The sequence below is a fragment of the Panthera uncia genome (genome assembly GCF_023721935.1).
Source record: "Panthera uncia isolate 11264 chromosome B2 unlocalized genomic scaffold, Puncia_PCG_1.0 HiC_scaffold_24, whole genome shotgun sequence".
NCBI lineage: Eukaryota > Metazoa > Chordata > Mammalia > Carnivora > Felidae > Panthera > Panthera uncia.
Window position 1 is genome coordinate 84,291,922 of NW_026057580.1, and position 17,571 is coordinate 84,309,492.

A 17,571-nucleotide genomic window follows, 5' to 3' on the forward strand; every position below is an offset into this window, starting at 1 on the left:
CTTGTTCTAGAAAATAACTATCATTTGGCCTTCAGGTATTCCAAAAAAAAAAAAAAACTGAAAAGAAATCAGAATGAATAAGAAATGAGGATATGAAATAACATAAAATAAGAATATGAAAGAATGCATGTATTTGAGAAAAGAAGTGCAGGTGGAGGGAACAACAAAAGCAAAGGCCCTGAGGTAGGAGTAAGTTTGGAGGAGTCAATATGTCTGTGGTGGATTGAGGAAGGAGGTAAGTGATAGGAAATGAATTTTGATTGATGCCCAGGGGTTATTTCATTTAAGGCCTTTTGTCCCAGGAAAGAGCTGTGATTTCTTTCCCCCCCCTTAATGTGAAAGGGAAGCTGTTGGAGGGGTAACAGGTAACATGAGAGTAGCAATGGTTTCCTCCATATGTATTTGAAGATGAAAGAAAATGCCAATGGAAATTAGGAAGATGTAAATAACCATGTGGGTAAAGTTTCTTCCTAACAAGGGAACAGGTAACTATTCAGTTGTTGTTTGTTTGTTTTAACACAATGACAGATTCTGTGCCATAACCACTAAATCTGATTCCAAATTGTGCAGTACTACAGAAAGACAACAAAATATTTTCTTAGTTTAAGGCTCAGAAAGCAGAAAATGACAGCAAAACAAAGTTAACTTCCAAAGTATATCCTAAATTTAGAAGTAGCCTTGTCGTTTACCCGGTAAGAGATGAGAACACATCTGTAAGCCACGATTTTTCCAAAAGCAAACATCGAAACTAAGACAAAGCTGTATAAAGAGAAGCTGTTGTGGATTTACAAGTCAAGAAAAGCTGCCTGCATTCTGCCACAATCATTTAGTCTCTGTTCAATTCTTATTCCCCAGCCCTCACTTTTAACGCCTAAATGGTACAACTTTTTCTATTTTATAAAAACTGATAACTATGAAGTAAACACAATCCATGCTGAGGGCTAGCAAAATATAAATGTTTACCTGTTCTTATTTGTGTTGGCTTGATGATTGCTTTTAATTCTTTCTAGACTAAATGTTCCTTAGAAAAGGAAATAACATGATTTATATTCACCCAGATGAAAGAAAAGTGCTTTCTTCAGTATATGATAAACTTTGTTAAACAAGTTGGTTTTGACCGATTTACTAAATATTTGACTACTACCTAACATTTTGTGAATGTTTTCTGTTTTCTGTGTATTTCTTAGTTTGCATTATTAGTAACTCAGTCCCTGATGACATTTTACTCATAAGCAGAATGTGTTTTTGCTAGCTTTTAAAAGGATGCGAACATCTCAGCGGTAAACAGTTTATGTTAACTGTAAAAGCCAACCAAAACTCACATGTCAGTCGTACGCTGGCAATGGAAGCCAACTACTACGGACTCTCTAGAAGATGAAGTGGTCGGAGAGGAGAAAGGACTCGAGAATTATAACTCCTGAAGTAATGTCCCACATACCTCCACAACCCTTACATTGCCATCTTTACTCACTGTACTGCTAAAAATACTATGAATTAGCTCTCTGCCTCATTAATCGATTTCAATCTGTCACCTATAGAACTTCTGTTTAGTTAACATTCTATAAGACTCTCACAGTACAACATTATTTACCAAAATAGTGCTTAACAGAGGGTTTGAATGGAATAGCTCCTTAGATATGGTATTTTCTTTTTGTTAGAGGATCTTACTTTTTCCTACAGAATTAGAGATGTGACCAAAATCAAAGTCAAAAATCTGTGCCAACATATTCAATACTTCTACGTTTTCCTGTAAGATTAATTAACTTATAAATTGCTTTTAGAGAGCTGGACCATGTCTGCTGTTTCTTCCCAATTTCTTGGTGCTTATTACTTAACCATTGTAAATGCTCAATGAAGGCTGCTGGCTGATTTTCCAATGAAGTTGCAAACTGACTTCATTGCTTCCTTCTTAGTTTGGGGTAAGGGAAAGAAAAATAGTCAGCAGGGAGGGGAATATAAATTACAAAGACACTGTTAGTTCCTGAAGTTAATAGAAGTCCTCTGGAAGAAATGGACCCAAATTACATTTATCACAAATTCTCAAGGAAAGTACAGGCCTAGGAACAGTGCTCTGAAATCAAATTCCCTAGAGTTCACAGAGAGAATTATTCGGCATGCAAATTACTCTACTTCCTCTTTGATCCTTCTCAAATTCTTAAGAAGTAGCTCCAACAAAAGCAAACTCCCCAGAGATTCACTAGAAAAGTCAGTGACCAGCACCTCAGCTGCTAAACATTATGTAGAGCTCTGTCCATGAATCACCTATGAAAATACACTCAAAAATCCTCTGGGAAAGAACTCTGATTGCATTTTTATTTTTAAAACAAACAAAACAAATAACATGAAAATAACCGCATGGGGAAAAGCAGTGCTGCACTCTGCCATTTTCATCAAGTAGCCTAAGAAAACCCGGGGGAGGAGGAAATTAACAGGAAAAGGTATTTGAAATAATGGTGTACAAAAATGGATGGAACAGAGTTTCTGTACTAACATACTGTCTAAAATGAGGACATCTAGTATCCTTTTGCTCATTTAGAATTTAAAAATGTACCAGACGTCTTGTATACTGAATCACCTGAATTACAAGTAGTTACAATGAATGAGAGGAGACTCCAAATGTTTCTTTTATCATACTCAAGGGTAGCAAAGTAACATTTTTAAGCACGCAACATTTGGAGCCTACTCCGAATTTGAGACATTTTGGTACCCCCTGACTGACTGTATGTGCTTTCCTAACTGTATAGGGGCAGTATGTTGTTAATTCATGTGCTCTTAGACTTTCATTATAGTTCAGATTTCATAAAATATAGACGTTTAAACTGAATTCTCCGGGATAACTCCAAATTTCCTGTCAAGGTGACTAGTTTTCACAACAGAAGCGAAGAAAAGAGATCTTCAAGTCACCATAAAGAAAAAGGATCTTTTTATGAATGCATTAAGTCTGACAGTTGTGCTATCAAAACTAGTTAAAGATCAATAGTGTGGGGTATTAAGCAGCATGATGAAGGACTCAAGCCAGAAATTCCTTTAACTACCAACGAACAAAAGTATGAGTATGTCATGTTTTCCACTTCCCAAATGTCCTTGCTTCAAATATTAAAATGAAATATTCAGACCTGATTTTTAATATTCTATACAAAAAAGACTAGAATACAACATACTGGTCAAGTGAAACTTAGGTTTAAGTGAAAGAAATTCATGCTAAACTTAAAGTCATCCTTACTAGTTCATAGAAGAAGAGAGACAGATTTAGACACTACAAAAAAACAGGTGCTATCATCCTTTGGTGGATACCAGAGATCTCCACACCAAGTGTAGGGGAGGCGGCACATGTCTCCTCATCCATCCCCTTTGTCTTCTAGTTTAGGGTCAGTCCCACCCCTGTGACTTTGACTAAATAATTGTATTTATTACTTGTTAGAGAAGTATCGATCATCTTCACAAAAATAGTGTGGTAGATGCTGTAGCAAACAAAGATAAACTAGATGGGCTCTGATGGAACAAAAACTACAAATGATTTCAGTAAGAACAGAACTTGAAAGAAAAGTCCAAATGGAAGGGCACCTGGGTGGCTTAGTCAGTAGAGCATTGTACTTCGGCTCAGGTCACGATCTCACGTTTCCCGGATTCCAGCCCCCATGTCCTGCTCTGAGCTGCCAGCTCAAAGCCTGGAGCCTGCTTTGCATTCTGTGTCCCCCCTCTCTCTGCCCCTCCATTGCTTGTACGCGCATGTGCGCACACTCTCTCTCTCAAAAATAAACATTTTAAAAAATACTTACAAAAATAAACTTTTTTTTTTTTTAACGTTTATTTATTTTTGAGACAGAGAGGGACAGAGCATGAACGGGGGAGGGTCAGAGAGAGGGAGACACAGAATCGGAAGCAGGCTCCAGGCTCTGAGCTGTCAGCACAGAGCCCGACGCGGGGCTCGAACTCACGGACCGCGAGATCGTGACCTGAGCCGAAGTCGGCGCGTAACCGACTGAGCCACCCAGCCGCCCCAAAAATAAACTTATTAAAGAAAAGAGAAAAAGGAAAGTCCAAATGGACATGCAATTAGATTGGACTTCTTTCCTTCTTCACCTGTGTGATGAGTAACTGGCACCAAGCAAGTGATTCCATTAACAGCTTGGCATTCACCAAATAAGCTATGATCCCACTCCATACTTGTCCCACATATTATGAGAACAGCTTTCTTCCACATGACAAAATTCCAAACTGTATGTCCTTGAAAATTAAGTTGCACATCCTTTGTACATATTTCCTCAGTTCCTATCTTACCTGCATAGACTTAATAACTCTCTCTCTGAACTGCTTGTACTCTGGAAGCCCGTGTACAAATGTTCTCTACTGGACATTCCAGTTTTCTCTCCACACGCAACCATACAACTTTGGACACTTATGGGAGGTAGTAACCTCTCTATCCCCAAGTGGAGGAGATCAAAGAAGTGTGTAGCTGTACTGGTATCCTGCGGCCCCGAGGAGAGACCCTAGTTTAGGATAGAACACAAAACTATGGATTGCAGAGGGAAGGACTGGAAAGAACTTTGATCTTTCATGACTAAATGAACCAATCCTGAAACCTACATCCATACCCTCCAGGTACAAAAGTCAGTAACTATCATTATTTTTAAGCTAGCTTGTATTGTCTTACAAAGGGAAGCATCAACAACAATCCAGATCCCTATCATTTTAAACACCAAAATCTGTTTGACAGGTCCACCTCACTGAGTAAGATTGGATTCCGACACCCACCCTACTTACGCTACAGCTAGAGGTCACCAGTATTCAGTAGGAATAGATAAAATTATTAAGTGAATTAAGTCCAGAGCATTTTGATGATGGCTGATAGTTGGCACTAAACTTTAAAACTCAAACCAACAACAGAGACAAACAAAAACCTTGTATTTTTCACATTAAATAACTTAAAAGGTAATGAGTTTCACAGATAAAAACACAAGAAAAGGGTAACAAATAGGAATAGAAATCGAGCATCAGTTGTAGCAGACAGAATTTTACAGAAGTTTCTTGTGGGTCAGTTGCTTAGAAATGTAAATGGACCCCTGATTTAGAGAGGTGGGGAAGAAAGAAGATGGTAAATGAGGTAAAGGATGAAAATCTGTAACATAACTTAGGCTACAAAGTCAGTGTTTTTAGTTTGAAGCTCGTAAACACCATTTCAACCTGTAGTTCACATTTTTTACACTTCAATTTTGTAGAAACATTGAGCAAAAACATCTGCTCTTTATCTCATTTCTGTAAAAACTTTTTGTCAATAAAGACTGGCTTCCACAAGCTAAAGACATCATCATTACTCAAAATGATCTGGAAGCAATGCTAAAGTCATGACAAAGTAAATTCTGCTCCAGCATACTTTTTTTCTTTACTTTTCTTTTCTTTCTTCTTCTGGCTGTGGGAAAACAGAGATCAATACTCTTCAACGCCAGAATTTTGCAGTGAAATTTTCATTTGTACCTAGCAAAAGAGCCTTAAGCATGCCCTGTCACTTTCAGTTTAGGAGAAAATGCACTAATAAACTCTTACCCTTGGGTCATTTTTGACAACAGGCAATACTATGCCAGGTCTTATTAAAGACGATTCATATCACTGCCCCCAAAATTTCCTTTAAAATTACCATCTTTTGTATCGAAGTAACAGGATGTCAGTTTTAAAACTGCCATTGAGAGACAGGACCTGTCACCATAGTTAATTCTCAGCACTGTTTTAACACCAGGACAGCTGACCCCAAAGGGTGGGTGTTTTGGTTAACAATATTTATTCGGTGGCTATCTGCACAAACAAGAAAACTTATTGCTATACATTAGTTTTCAAATAAAACAGCAAGCAAAGTATCACTTGTAAGTATTAGATACGTGACAACTGAAAATAGGTTGAAAAGAAAATAAAACTGCTAAAACTATCAAAATGTTTCTAAAATGTTAGCAGACTCGGGATAGCAAAATTCAAAGTATTTTAATCCAACAGGTCCCATGTAAAGTCTAAAACAAAATTATAGATTAAATGGCAGAACTTTCTTTAAAAGAGAAAAAAAAAAACAGCCAAAGTTTTCTATGAAGTCCAAGGATCCTCCTTTTATGAATCATATCGAAATACTTATTCCACAAGTAACGCTCCTAGGACAGCCATAATACATTTGTCGCCAGGTAAAGAAAACCCAGCTTTGATAAAATGATAAAATCTACTCTTTGATTCAGATAAACAAGAGAGATCCAGTAATGCCAAAACAAATCTCTTCTAAAATACACAGACATAAAACAGCTCTATGAAAAAAAGGAAATCTAGCTCCAAAAGGGAGCACCTGGATAAAAGCTTCAACTCTGCCTTCTATAAACTGTTGCATACACCATAAGACCACTTCTTCACAAAATGATATATGCTTATATAAAAATACACACAACACCACACATACACAAATAACTCGAAGGTATTCAGAAGGACACTAACTGCACTATTAAAAGCCACCAGCTCCTTCAGTGGCTGTATCCAATGCACACAGGCTACCATGCAGTCACAGTGAGCATGACTCCAGGGCACGCCCACCTTCCTGTAGTCATAGCATGCTAACCACTCTGGAGGCTACCCTAGGACACCTTCAGGCTTGCCAGAGTAGGCTCAGGTGACAAAGATGTTGCAGCAGGCTCAACGGAGAGGAGCACACAAGCATCTACGAGCATAAAAACTGTCCGCCTGAACACTGCCTGAGCACTGAACACTGAAACATTATCGTATTTCCTTATTATTCAGTTAGCTGGGGCTGTGACTTCATGAACTGAAGCACAGCCTATCAGCTGACTCTGGAGACACGAGAGAAGTTTTATTTAAAATAAGTCGTATCGGGGCGCCTGGGTGGCTCAGTCGGTTAAGCAGCTGACTTCGGCTCAGGTGATGATCTCACGGTCTGTGGGTTCGAGCCCCGCGTCGGGCTCTGTGCTGACAGCTCAGAGCCTGGAGCCTGCTTCCGATTCTGTGTCTCCCCCTCTCTCTGACCCTCCCCCGTTCACGCTCTGTGTCAAAAATAAATAAATGTTAAAAAAAAATTAAAAAAAAAATAAAATAAAATAAGACGTATCGAATCTACAAAGGTAAACTTTTTTAATGAGCTGTAAGATGTCTCAAGACAAAAGCATTATGAAGGGCTAGTAACATTATAAGATAAAGCTGTAGTGGAAAAGAATGAGCCCAGCATCAGGAGTCAAGAAATGCAGGGTTAAATTTTGGTTTAGTCAATTATTAGATTTTTGTGGCTCTGGGCAGTTATCAAATAGTCTGAGTTTCAATTTTCTTCTCTCTCAAGTATTAAAGGTTAAAGTATTAAAATCAAGTAAATCTTGAAATAAAGTAGGTAAAGACATTCGATGTCAAGGATTGAACATAGATTAACTTGAATATGGATATATCTCATGTTCTGCTCCAGCCTCTGGGCCTTGACATGTGCCTTGTTCTCTGCCTGGCACTTCTGTTGGCACTGCTTTCTCTTGTCCCTGCCCCCACGTCCACATCCCTCACCTGGACAACTTTTCTCAACCTTTAGATCCCATCAAAGAAGACTCGCTCACAAAGACCTTGCTTGATGCCTTGGACAAATCTCAGTCAAGGTTAGACTTTCTTGTTAGGATCTCCTAAACTTCTTAAGGAGACTTAGGTGGTTTATAACTATTTACATTTGTGTCATTATTGATTGATGCTGGAGTCTATTCAACAGAGCTGCATTTCATCAGCATTTTCACATAGGAAAATAGATTACCCATTTTTAAGGGTTCAGCTCAACTGCCACCTATTAAAGAGGTCTTCCAGATCACCCTCGCTAAAATATTCATCTCCATCATTTTGAGTGTTTGTTTTTCTTCAAAACACATACCATAACTTGATACTATATCTCCAGTATTTTCCTATAGAGTATACCTAACATACCTCAGTGTTGAACTCCACAGGGTCAGGGATTTTGTATTTTATTTACAATTTTATCTGCACAACCTGGAACAATGTATGGAATATATCAGGGACCCAATAAATTTTGAACAAACTTAATACACATTTTGCACTGTATCGTTTCTCCAGTATTCACCACAGGTACGTACTGACACGTCATATTCCTTACAATTCCTCTAGTAACTTTAGTATTCAAGGATATTAAGGAGGACCTCTTAGGAAGTCTAACTTCCTAAGATTCTCTAGGGGAGCAGAATTGGTGAACATCTACCACTGGGTTTTGATACTGTTAAAATTTACAGGTCCACATGGAGATAGGAACTCAACCTAGACCTCATGGCCACAATGCTCTGTGGAAGAGCAAAAGTAGTATCTGTGCAACTATTTTAAGCAGGGAAAGCAAGTCTAAAATTAAAATGCAAACTAGATGGTGACAATAGGGAATAAGTGTTTTATATGGCTAGCCCTATGAGAGCTTTTAAAAACAGATCCCTTTCTACAGAAAACACTGCTTAAAACCGTGTGCAACAAATACACAACAGTCTTATTTTCCCTTAAGACATTAGCAGAATTTTTATATGTTATAACTTTTTGGTGACTTGAGACAAGGAGCACCAGGTTTAAAAATCAATCAAAATACCTACAAGGTTGCCTTTGTTCTAACAAAGACAAGCTGTTTCATGAAATACAAGCAACTTTACCTCTTACGATAAGTTGAGCAAAATTGGACACACCGGAGCCTCGTTCTGACTGAGTTACACAGCGATACAAATCCTGGTCAGTTTTGGTCACTTCCTGCAATCTAAAGGAAGCAGCAAATCTTCTGTGATTGATGTTCTTGGTCTGGGCTACTGGTATATCTTCTCCATTTCGTCTCTGCAAGCAGAAACCAAGCTTTAACAACAGTTTCTTAACATTTCCATAAATCTAAAACATCTTAGCAACCAGCATATGTGATAAGTTATTCTTGTTCCTAAATTAGGAGGAAAAGGTCTATGTAGCCCCAACGAATTTTTACCATTGTAATCCAATCCCAAACAAAACAAAACAAAACAAAAACAAACATGGAAATAAATATTGGCATCCTTTAAGAGTATAGCACTGACATTATAGATTATAACTCTTTTCCATAAAATTGTTATTAGCTCAGAGTGTATGAATGAACAGAACAGTTAATAGCCCCACGGCATATAATTCACTGCTCTCCTTTTCTGGAGGAGCTCAATGGGAGCTTCTTTTAGCCCTTACACTCCATTGCATGTGCTATAATAGGTTTGTCTCCATGAGAAAATCAAGACCACGACCAATGCATCTTAGTATGCTAAAAGTGTAGCGTATAATCGACCACAGAATGACAATAAAAATACTGAAGAATAATTTAGAGTCAAACCAAAATCTGTACTCTTTGCAAACTTTATCTCTTTGGCATTAATGACAGCCCATTTATACCGTTTAAGAGAAGTAATCAAAAGAACCTAAACGCTAATAGCATATCTGTCAACTTTCAAAATGAAATACTGAAAAGCATATTTACGATATCAGGGTGTCTCACACAAGACCAGTAAGTGTAAACTATAAAGGAAATGGTTGAAAAATTCAACTATAATAAAATTTATAACTTCTATATGTTGAAAGACATCATAAATAAAGTGGGGGAAAAAAGCACACCACAAACTGTGATAAGATATTTGTCGTGGAAATAATCCATCAAAAGATAAATAGCCAGGTTATGTAAAGATCTTCCACAATTCAATAAGAAAAAAGACAAACAACCCCATCAAGACATGGACAGGCTATAAAAAGAGAAAATGTATGTCTAATAACCATGAAAAGAGATCCTCAACCCAAATTTTAAAATATCTATATGTCAAAGATAACACAAAGGACAAAGAAAAGCCGTAACTAAGAGAAAGGGTCATGATCCTTAACTTCATGTGTTGTTGGTCAAATGCTAAGTATCCCTGGTATCCTTTCATACTAATAAAACATCATTTCATACTACTGGATACAGGAAATAAAGCCCTTAAAATTACTAGTGGAAATATAAATGCTACAGTCATTTTATAGGATAATATGTTACTATCCAGTAAATTTGAGGATGTATATACCTTGGCACCCAGCAATTCCCCATCTGCATTTCTACATCGGAATCTTTTTGCATATGATAAGAATGTTGAACTCAGAATTGTTTCAATATGGGAATACTTCAACATGGGAAAGATCCAAATTTTCATATCCATCCAATAAAATACAATATAGAAGTTTAACTCTGCAAACTCAGACCAGCAGTATCCTGGTAAAATGCTGAATAGCTAGTTCTTAACCAAAAATATAAAGTGTTGATTTGTACTGTGTCTCAATTTCTGTAGTGTAAACACTCCCACTATGGTCACTTTCAAATTACCAATATAATGTCACTTGGCTCCTAAAATTACTGAAAAATTAGCAATTGGCATTCACAACCAGCTCCCTGATTCCACTGATTCAAGGTACATATATACATGTTTAAATCTCAAAAAAAAAATCCTTAACAAAAATTAATTATATGAAATGAAAATGCAAAATGTCAATTTCTTTTAAATTCAGTGGTGGATACATTAGTGGCCATCTTACTGTTTTCTATAATTTTCATAATTAAAATACTTTGTATTTTTTTAAAGGAGTAAATAGTAAAGGGATCATTATAATACTTCAGTATGTTTTTTTGTTTTGTTTTGTTTTTTGTTTTTTGTTTTGTTTTTTTTTTTTTTTTGGTGAGAGAGAGAGAGAGACCCACCTACTCCATGATTTTTGCACCAAGATCTCTGACCATCCCCCTGGATAATAAGGAAGAGAAAATGCAGCTTATATTCAGAAGCCCTAAGATATAAATCCGTAAAATCAAGTCTAAATTCTCTTTCCCTACAAACCATGTAAAAAAATATCCATTACATATGCAAATCTCAGGCTGCCTTTTTCAACTATCACATCACTTGATATGATCTTTCCAACTGGAAGGTGCTTAACACTCATTCTACCTGCATACACTCTCAGTCTTCTTCCTCTAACTTACCCTCCAGTACTGCCCTCAACCTTCCACCACCTTCTTCTCTGCCATTTATACTTCTCAGTTCTTATGCAAGGCCAGCCAATTCCTGTGGCCACTCTGCCCTCTGAATTATCTTGTGCAGGCACACACACACCCATGTCTTTTAATGTCATGGCTTTCAAAAGCCCATCTTCTCTTGTGAAGATGTTCTAAGTCCATGTAATGTTTCCCTCTCAATAATCATTATTTCATCTTTCCATCTTAATTGTCATTCATCTCAGGATACCACCTTCCTCCAAACTTTTCTTAAAGGGGGGCATCTTTTCTCCTATGGCTTTACTCTCCTTCAGGGAAGGCCATCATTATCCAGTTCCTCCCTTACAGACCACTCCTCCACGATCCCACTCACCAACCTCTCAACTTCTGGCATTCCCAGCATGCCCACGTATCATTCCCATCACAGTTACCTACCAGGCAAAATTGTCCTCTCAACCATAGTCCTGTGAACATTCTCAGCGATCCCCAAACTCACCTGGGTCTCAGTGATGCCCGACAGCCGCTTTTACTACCTGAAAACATTCCTGTGCTGTAACAGTTTCCTCTACAAGCACAACTGACCATGCGTTCTCCCATTCCTTAAATTGTCTGCATTTTCAATGTGACCTCATTTGACCCTTTACTTTACAACCAGTCATCAAAGCCTCAAATTGAATCTCTTCTAATATATGCCCCCTCCTCTCTATATATACCCTTTTACTTCTTTGTATACTGAAATCATGTTAAAGGTAGGGCTTTAACTCTTACTATATATATATTTTTTTCTTCTATGCCATCATATATATTATCTTATTTAATAGGTGATTGAGTTCTTGGTTAAAATGAATTAAATTTACTGATATTTTTAAAGACAAAAATCATGTAAGCCCTCCTGAGGCTTTTATATATTATAACCAAAATATACTAAACACTGACTTAAAGTAATGATAAAGGGAAGTTACATAAATACAGAACCTCAAGGACATCTAGAGATCAGTTATGCCAAACTATTTCTGAACAATACCTCAACTTACATGGGGCACCTGGGTGGCTCTGTCAGTTAAGCATCTGACTCCGGCTCAGGTCATGATCTCACAGTTCATGGGTTCGAGCCCTGCATCAGGCTCTGTGCTGACAGCTCAGAGCCTGGAGTCTGCTCTCGATTCTGTGTCTCCCTCTCTCTCTGCCCCTCCCCCACTCACACTCTATCTCTGTCAAAAATAAATATTAAAAAAAAAAACAAAAAAACCCTCAACTTAGAGATGTTGATGGCCCTGCTTTAGGAGATCCAAGAGTACACAAAGCTTATTACATTATGTTTCTATTTGTGTTTATTAATATACTAAACTAACTACAAAATATATATGCTTATATAGGGTACATATTATTTTTATAATTAATGACTACAGTAGACATACATGCTATTTACCCTTAAAATAACTATAACTATTCATTATACCATTATACTATCATAATATTCAGGCTTGTCTTCAATAATCTTTTAATAAATGCCTCCATGTACCTGATGCTATGTATGTTATTGCCTTGGTTCTGTCATTGCTATCTCAAAACCACCTACGTGATGGTTATTTCCATTTAAAGATCATAAAATTAGGATTCAGAAAGATTAGAAATGTGATATGTAGCCTGTTAGTAGCAGGCTTAAAACTCAAAACCAGGTTTGATGACACAAAATCCAGAAGTATTTCCTCTAAACTACACCAAAGCTGCTTTTTTTTTTTCATTTACATTATAGGTCCAGTCGAATGAATTGATTATTTGTTGTAAAGCCTTGATCAATGCATTGTACCATGAGAAATATAACCTACTATACTAGACGTTGTGTTATTTACTCAGCTTCCAGTAATGCGTTACAGTTAAAAGTGTCAATTGATGACATGTACATTTCAGAAGTCAAAAGTAACGATAACTTTTCTCTTATAATCCAGAATAATAGGTCTTTGCCCAAGTACAAGCTATCAATTTAGCAGGGTGGGCAGCACTATGAAGGAAGAAATAAGAAGTAATGTTAAATCTCTTTCTTATGCGGCAGTGTTTGCACATAGTTTTCTGCTTTTATATTCTTCAGTTCCAGATTCTTTATCCTGCTTTGAGTTTTTTATATGATTTTGCCATTGCAGATATCCCCAACTCTACTGAGAAATGAACCACAAAATTATATGATCCAAGAATTTTAAGTTAGCACTTTGCCTTTTTCTCTCCCCCACTCCTCTTGTCCTTGTCATGCCTTATTCGCAGTGTCTCCAGTACAGGTTGCTGAGACCTGTCACTTACCAAATAACCTTAGGCATTACAGTCCCTGAGTACCATTACTCCTCTATTTAACTAAGTAAGCTTCATCATGCAGGCCGCATGCAGTGTTTGACAAATTCAGTTCCTGGCATGAAGTAGTATAGTGATAATATTGGTTAATTCTCAATATCTATAATAGCCAGGTTACTTTTTAATGTTTACCTATTTATTTTGAGAAAGGGGGTGGGAGAGGGAGAGAGAGGGGGGGAGAGAAAATCCCAAACAGGCTCCACACTGTCAGTGCAGAGCCTGACACGGGGCTCGATCTCACAAACTATGAGATCATGACCTAAGTGGAAGTTAAGTGTCGGCTTCTTAACCAACTGAGCCTTACCATCACCCCCTATAACAGCCAGTTATTAATCAAATTTCTTGCTATTCAAAATGTGATCTATAGACTAGTAGCATCAGAATCACCTGTCAAATTGTTACAAGTGTGAAGTCTAAAGATAACTCCAGACCTACTGAATCAAAATCTGCATTTTCATAAGATCTCTGGGTTATGCATCAAGATACTACAGCTTAAGACACACTGGTAGAAAACAATCATGGGCGCCCTATTCCTATGAATAGGGAAAGGTCTAAAAATGGCTGTGTACTCATACTGGCCAATGAGATATGCCAGAAACAGGCCAAGTCACTTCCAGGAAGGTTCTCATACTTCTAGAGAAGACACAGTGGGTCCTCTTTTCTTATTCTCCATGTTATGCTTAAAACTAGAAGAGTGGACTTGCCCATGTGAGAGAACCCAACGTGAGGGTTAAAGCTGACACATGGAGGATGGCACATCAAGGAGAAAGACAGAATCAAGTTCTTGATCAAGTTCCTGAAATGGAAAGGACAACTCCTAGAGCCCCCTTCTTTCTGGACTTCCTGTTAAGGGACATAATGCACTTGGTTTCATATTACTTTCAGCTTGAACTGCTAAAAGTTAGTACGGTACAGTTAAAATATGATATAGTTTGTCTCAGCTTTTCTTTTCAAAGCTTGAGGAATAAAATTAATCCAACTTAATTTTAAATTAAATAATGTGTCTCTTAAACTACTTACAGGGATTATTTCATTCTATTGATTAGAAGAAAATATGAGACTACATTTATGGTTTCACTTATTTTTCACTGCCTTTCTTGGGCACATGATCATATACATGCCGTCCATCTTCTAGAATAGGAGAAACTAGGAAGAGACTATTTCCCTACATTTGGTATTGAGGTTCCTGTTGAATATATTAAGCAGACTGCATATGATTTGTCAGTACATGCCTTTTGTCCCAAACTAATCCCAAAGTAAATCTGCACAATGTAATTAAGTAAGGTTAAAGCGAATCATACAACAATCCAGCCAAATTAATTCCAAGGAACTGAGGGTTCCTCACCAGGCTTGTTTACCATATGAATGTTTTTTCTCTCTCATAAGCCATGATGATGATGATGATGATGATGATGATGATGATGACTGAACAATTTAACCAAGAATTTTAGAAACACAAAAAATTTTTATACAAAATTAAGGGTTTAAAAGTCTAGATGTTTCTAAAATTAGAATCATGTTATTGTCTTGAGAAAAGCACTGCCTTATATCCACTAGAAATTATTATAGTTTCAATAGCTTAAGCATTTAATAAGAACATAGTGTTCTTCTAGGAAAATTACACTAAAATGACAATACTAAGTTTAGCAAAGTATTTATTATTTGGCAATGAAAGGGCTGAACAAGGTGAATGACACTGGACACAGAAAAAAAGAGAGAGGAAGTAAATATAATTCTGATAAAATGCAGGGTAAAATGTGCCGGGGCTAACACATCATTAGCCAAGAATCAATCATTAGCCAAGTTTAATAAAATGTAAATTCCGTTATTAAACAAGAAAATGGAAATTTTAACCTACAAAGCATAGGTATTTTTGCAGCAATGAGAGAAGGTGACCAATATGAGGAACCACAAGAAGGGAGAATCAGTAAGTGGACTGAACCATGCCTGGTGGAGGATGACACCCAGGTTCTAAATCTGAAACAACCATTTATTAGCTCCACAATTTCTTTCTCACATCTCTACCTTTTTAACTAAAAATGAGGGTATCTATTTATACCTGCTATTCAACACAGATGTCGAGAATATTAATGAAATAATTGTGCAAAAGTTCTAACTGCAAATCCTGACAACAGCAATATTATGAACATAATAATCAAAACAATGCCTAAGCTAGTAACACATTTAGTAACTGTGATGGTCTTTCGATATGTCAGCTTGTCTAGGCTACAGTCCCAAGTTATTCAGTCAAACACTAACTGAGGTGTCCCTGTGAAGGTATTTTGTAGATGGAATTGAAGTCTATAAACAATAGACATTGAGTAAGGGAGATTTATCCAAATAATCTGGGTGATTATTAAATTAAATTAGTTGAAATGTTTTAAAAGCAGAGCTGAGATTTCCCTGAAGTAGAAGAAATTCCACCTGTAAATACCAACGTCAGTTTGCACCTGTAGCACAGTCCAGCCTGCCCTTCCTAAGGGTTTGACCTGCAGACTTCTGACTTGCCTAGTCAGCCCCACAGTCACACAAACCGATTCCCTGCAATAAGTCTTTTTAGAATTTTTTTAAAAGTGTATGTGTGTGTATACACATATATGTGTGCTTTTCATGCTTGGACGCTGACTGATACAGATGATTTATTACCAGAAATGCTTCTGAAGGAACAGATTTTTAAGGATGAGTTTTCTCATCTGGCTTGGTTCTGGTTTTCTAGAATTACTTTCCTAAATCTGGTTAGGTTTAGAGGCATTAATAACTCTACTGCCAAAGATTAGTTGGCCATACGTTTGTGGGTCCATTTCTGGGTTCACTATTCTGTTCCATTGATCTGAATGTCTGTTTTTTTGTCTGTACCATACTGTCTTGATGATTACAGCTTTGTAATACATCTTGAAGTTCACGATCATGATGCCTCCAGCTTTGGTTTTCTTTTTCAGGATTGCTTTGGCTATTCAGGGTCTCTTCTGGTTCCATACAAATTTTAGGATTGTTTATTCTAGTTCTGTGAAGAATGCTGGTATTATTTTGATAGGGATTGCATTGAATACGTAGATTGCTTTGGGTAGTATTGACACTTTGTTAAATGTTTATTTATTTTTGAGAGACAGAGAGACAGAGAGACAGAGAGACAGAGAGAGACAGAGTGCAAGCAGGGGAGGAACAGAGACAGAGGGAGACATAGAATCTGAAGCAGGTTCCAGGCTCTGAGCTGTCAGCATGGAGCCTGATGCAGGGCTTAAACTTACAAACTGTGAGATCATGACCTGAGCTGAAGTCGGATGCTTAACTGACTGAGCCACCCAGGTGTCCGCAGGGAGTACTGACATTTTGACAACATATGTTCTTCCTATCCAGGAACATGGGCTGTTTTTCCTTTTTGTGTGTGTATGTGTGTCTTCTTCACTTTCTTTCATAAGCTTTCTATAGTTTTCAGTGTATAGATTTTTCACCACTTTGGTTAGGTTTATTCTTCGGTATTTTATGATTTTTGGTGCAATTGTAAATGGGATCAATTCCTTTATTTCTCTTTCTGTTGTTTCATTATTGGTGTATAGGAATGCAACCGATTTCTGTACATTTATTTTATATCCTGTAACTTTGCTGAATTCATGGATCAGTTCCAGCAGGTGTTTGGTGGAATCTTTTGGGCTCTAGATAAAGAGAATGTGTGCGTGCGCGTGCACACACACACACACACACACACACACACACAATAGAGTATTACTCGGCAATCAAGAAGAATGAAATCTTGCCATTTATAACCACATGGATGGAACTAGAGGGTATTATGCTGGGTGAAATTAGCTAGTCAGAGAAAGACAAATATCATACGACTTCACTCATATGAGGAATTTAAGACACAAAACAGATAAACAGAAGGGAAGGGAAGCAAAAATAATATAAAAACAAGAAGGGGGACAAAACATAAGAGACTCTTAAATACAGAGAACAAACTGAAGGTTGCTGGAGGGGTTGTGGGTGGGGGGATGGGCTAAATGGATAAGGGGGATTAGGGAAGACACTTGTTGGGATGAGCACTCGGTGTTATACCTAGGGGATGAATCACTGGAATCTACTCCTGTAATCATTATAGCACCATATGCTAACTAACTTGGATGTAAATTAAAAAATAAATAAATAACATTTAAAAAAGAAAGAAAATAACTCTACTGCCAGTAGTAAGGAAGTCACTGTTAGTCCATGGCATGATG

The 17,571-nt window shown here is 37.3% G+C and overlaps 1 protein-coding gene across 3 annotated transcripts in view; it reads right to left on the reverse strand.

The window, feature by feature from the left end:
- PTPRK (protein tyrosine phosphatase receptor type K) overlaps positions 1 to 17,571 on the reverse strand; it is a 425,704-nt gene that overhangs the window by 246,405 nt on the left and 161,728 nt on the right. For all 3 annotated transcript variants that reach the window (XM_049652961.1, XM_049652962.1, XM_049652963.1), the window contains one exon: positions 8,652 to 8,826. In XM_049652961.1, the coding sequence (XP_049508918.1) occupies positions 8,652 to 8,826 (175 nt within the window). The remainder of the gene's footprint in view (positions 1 to 8,651; positions 8,827 to 17,571) is intronic.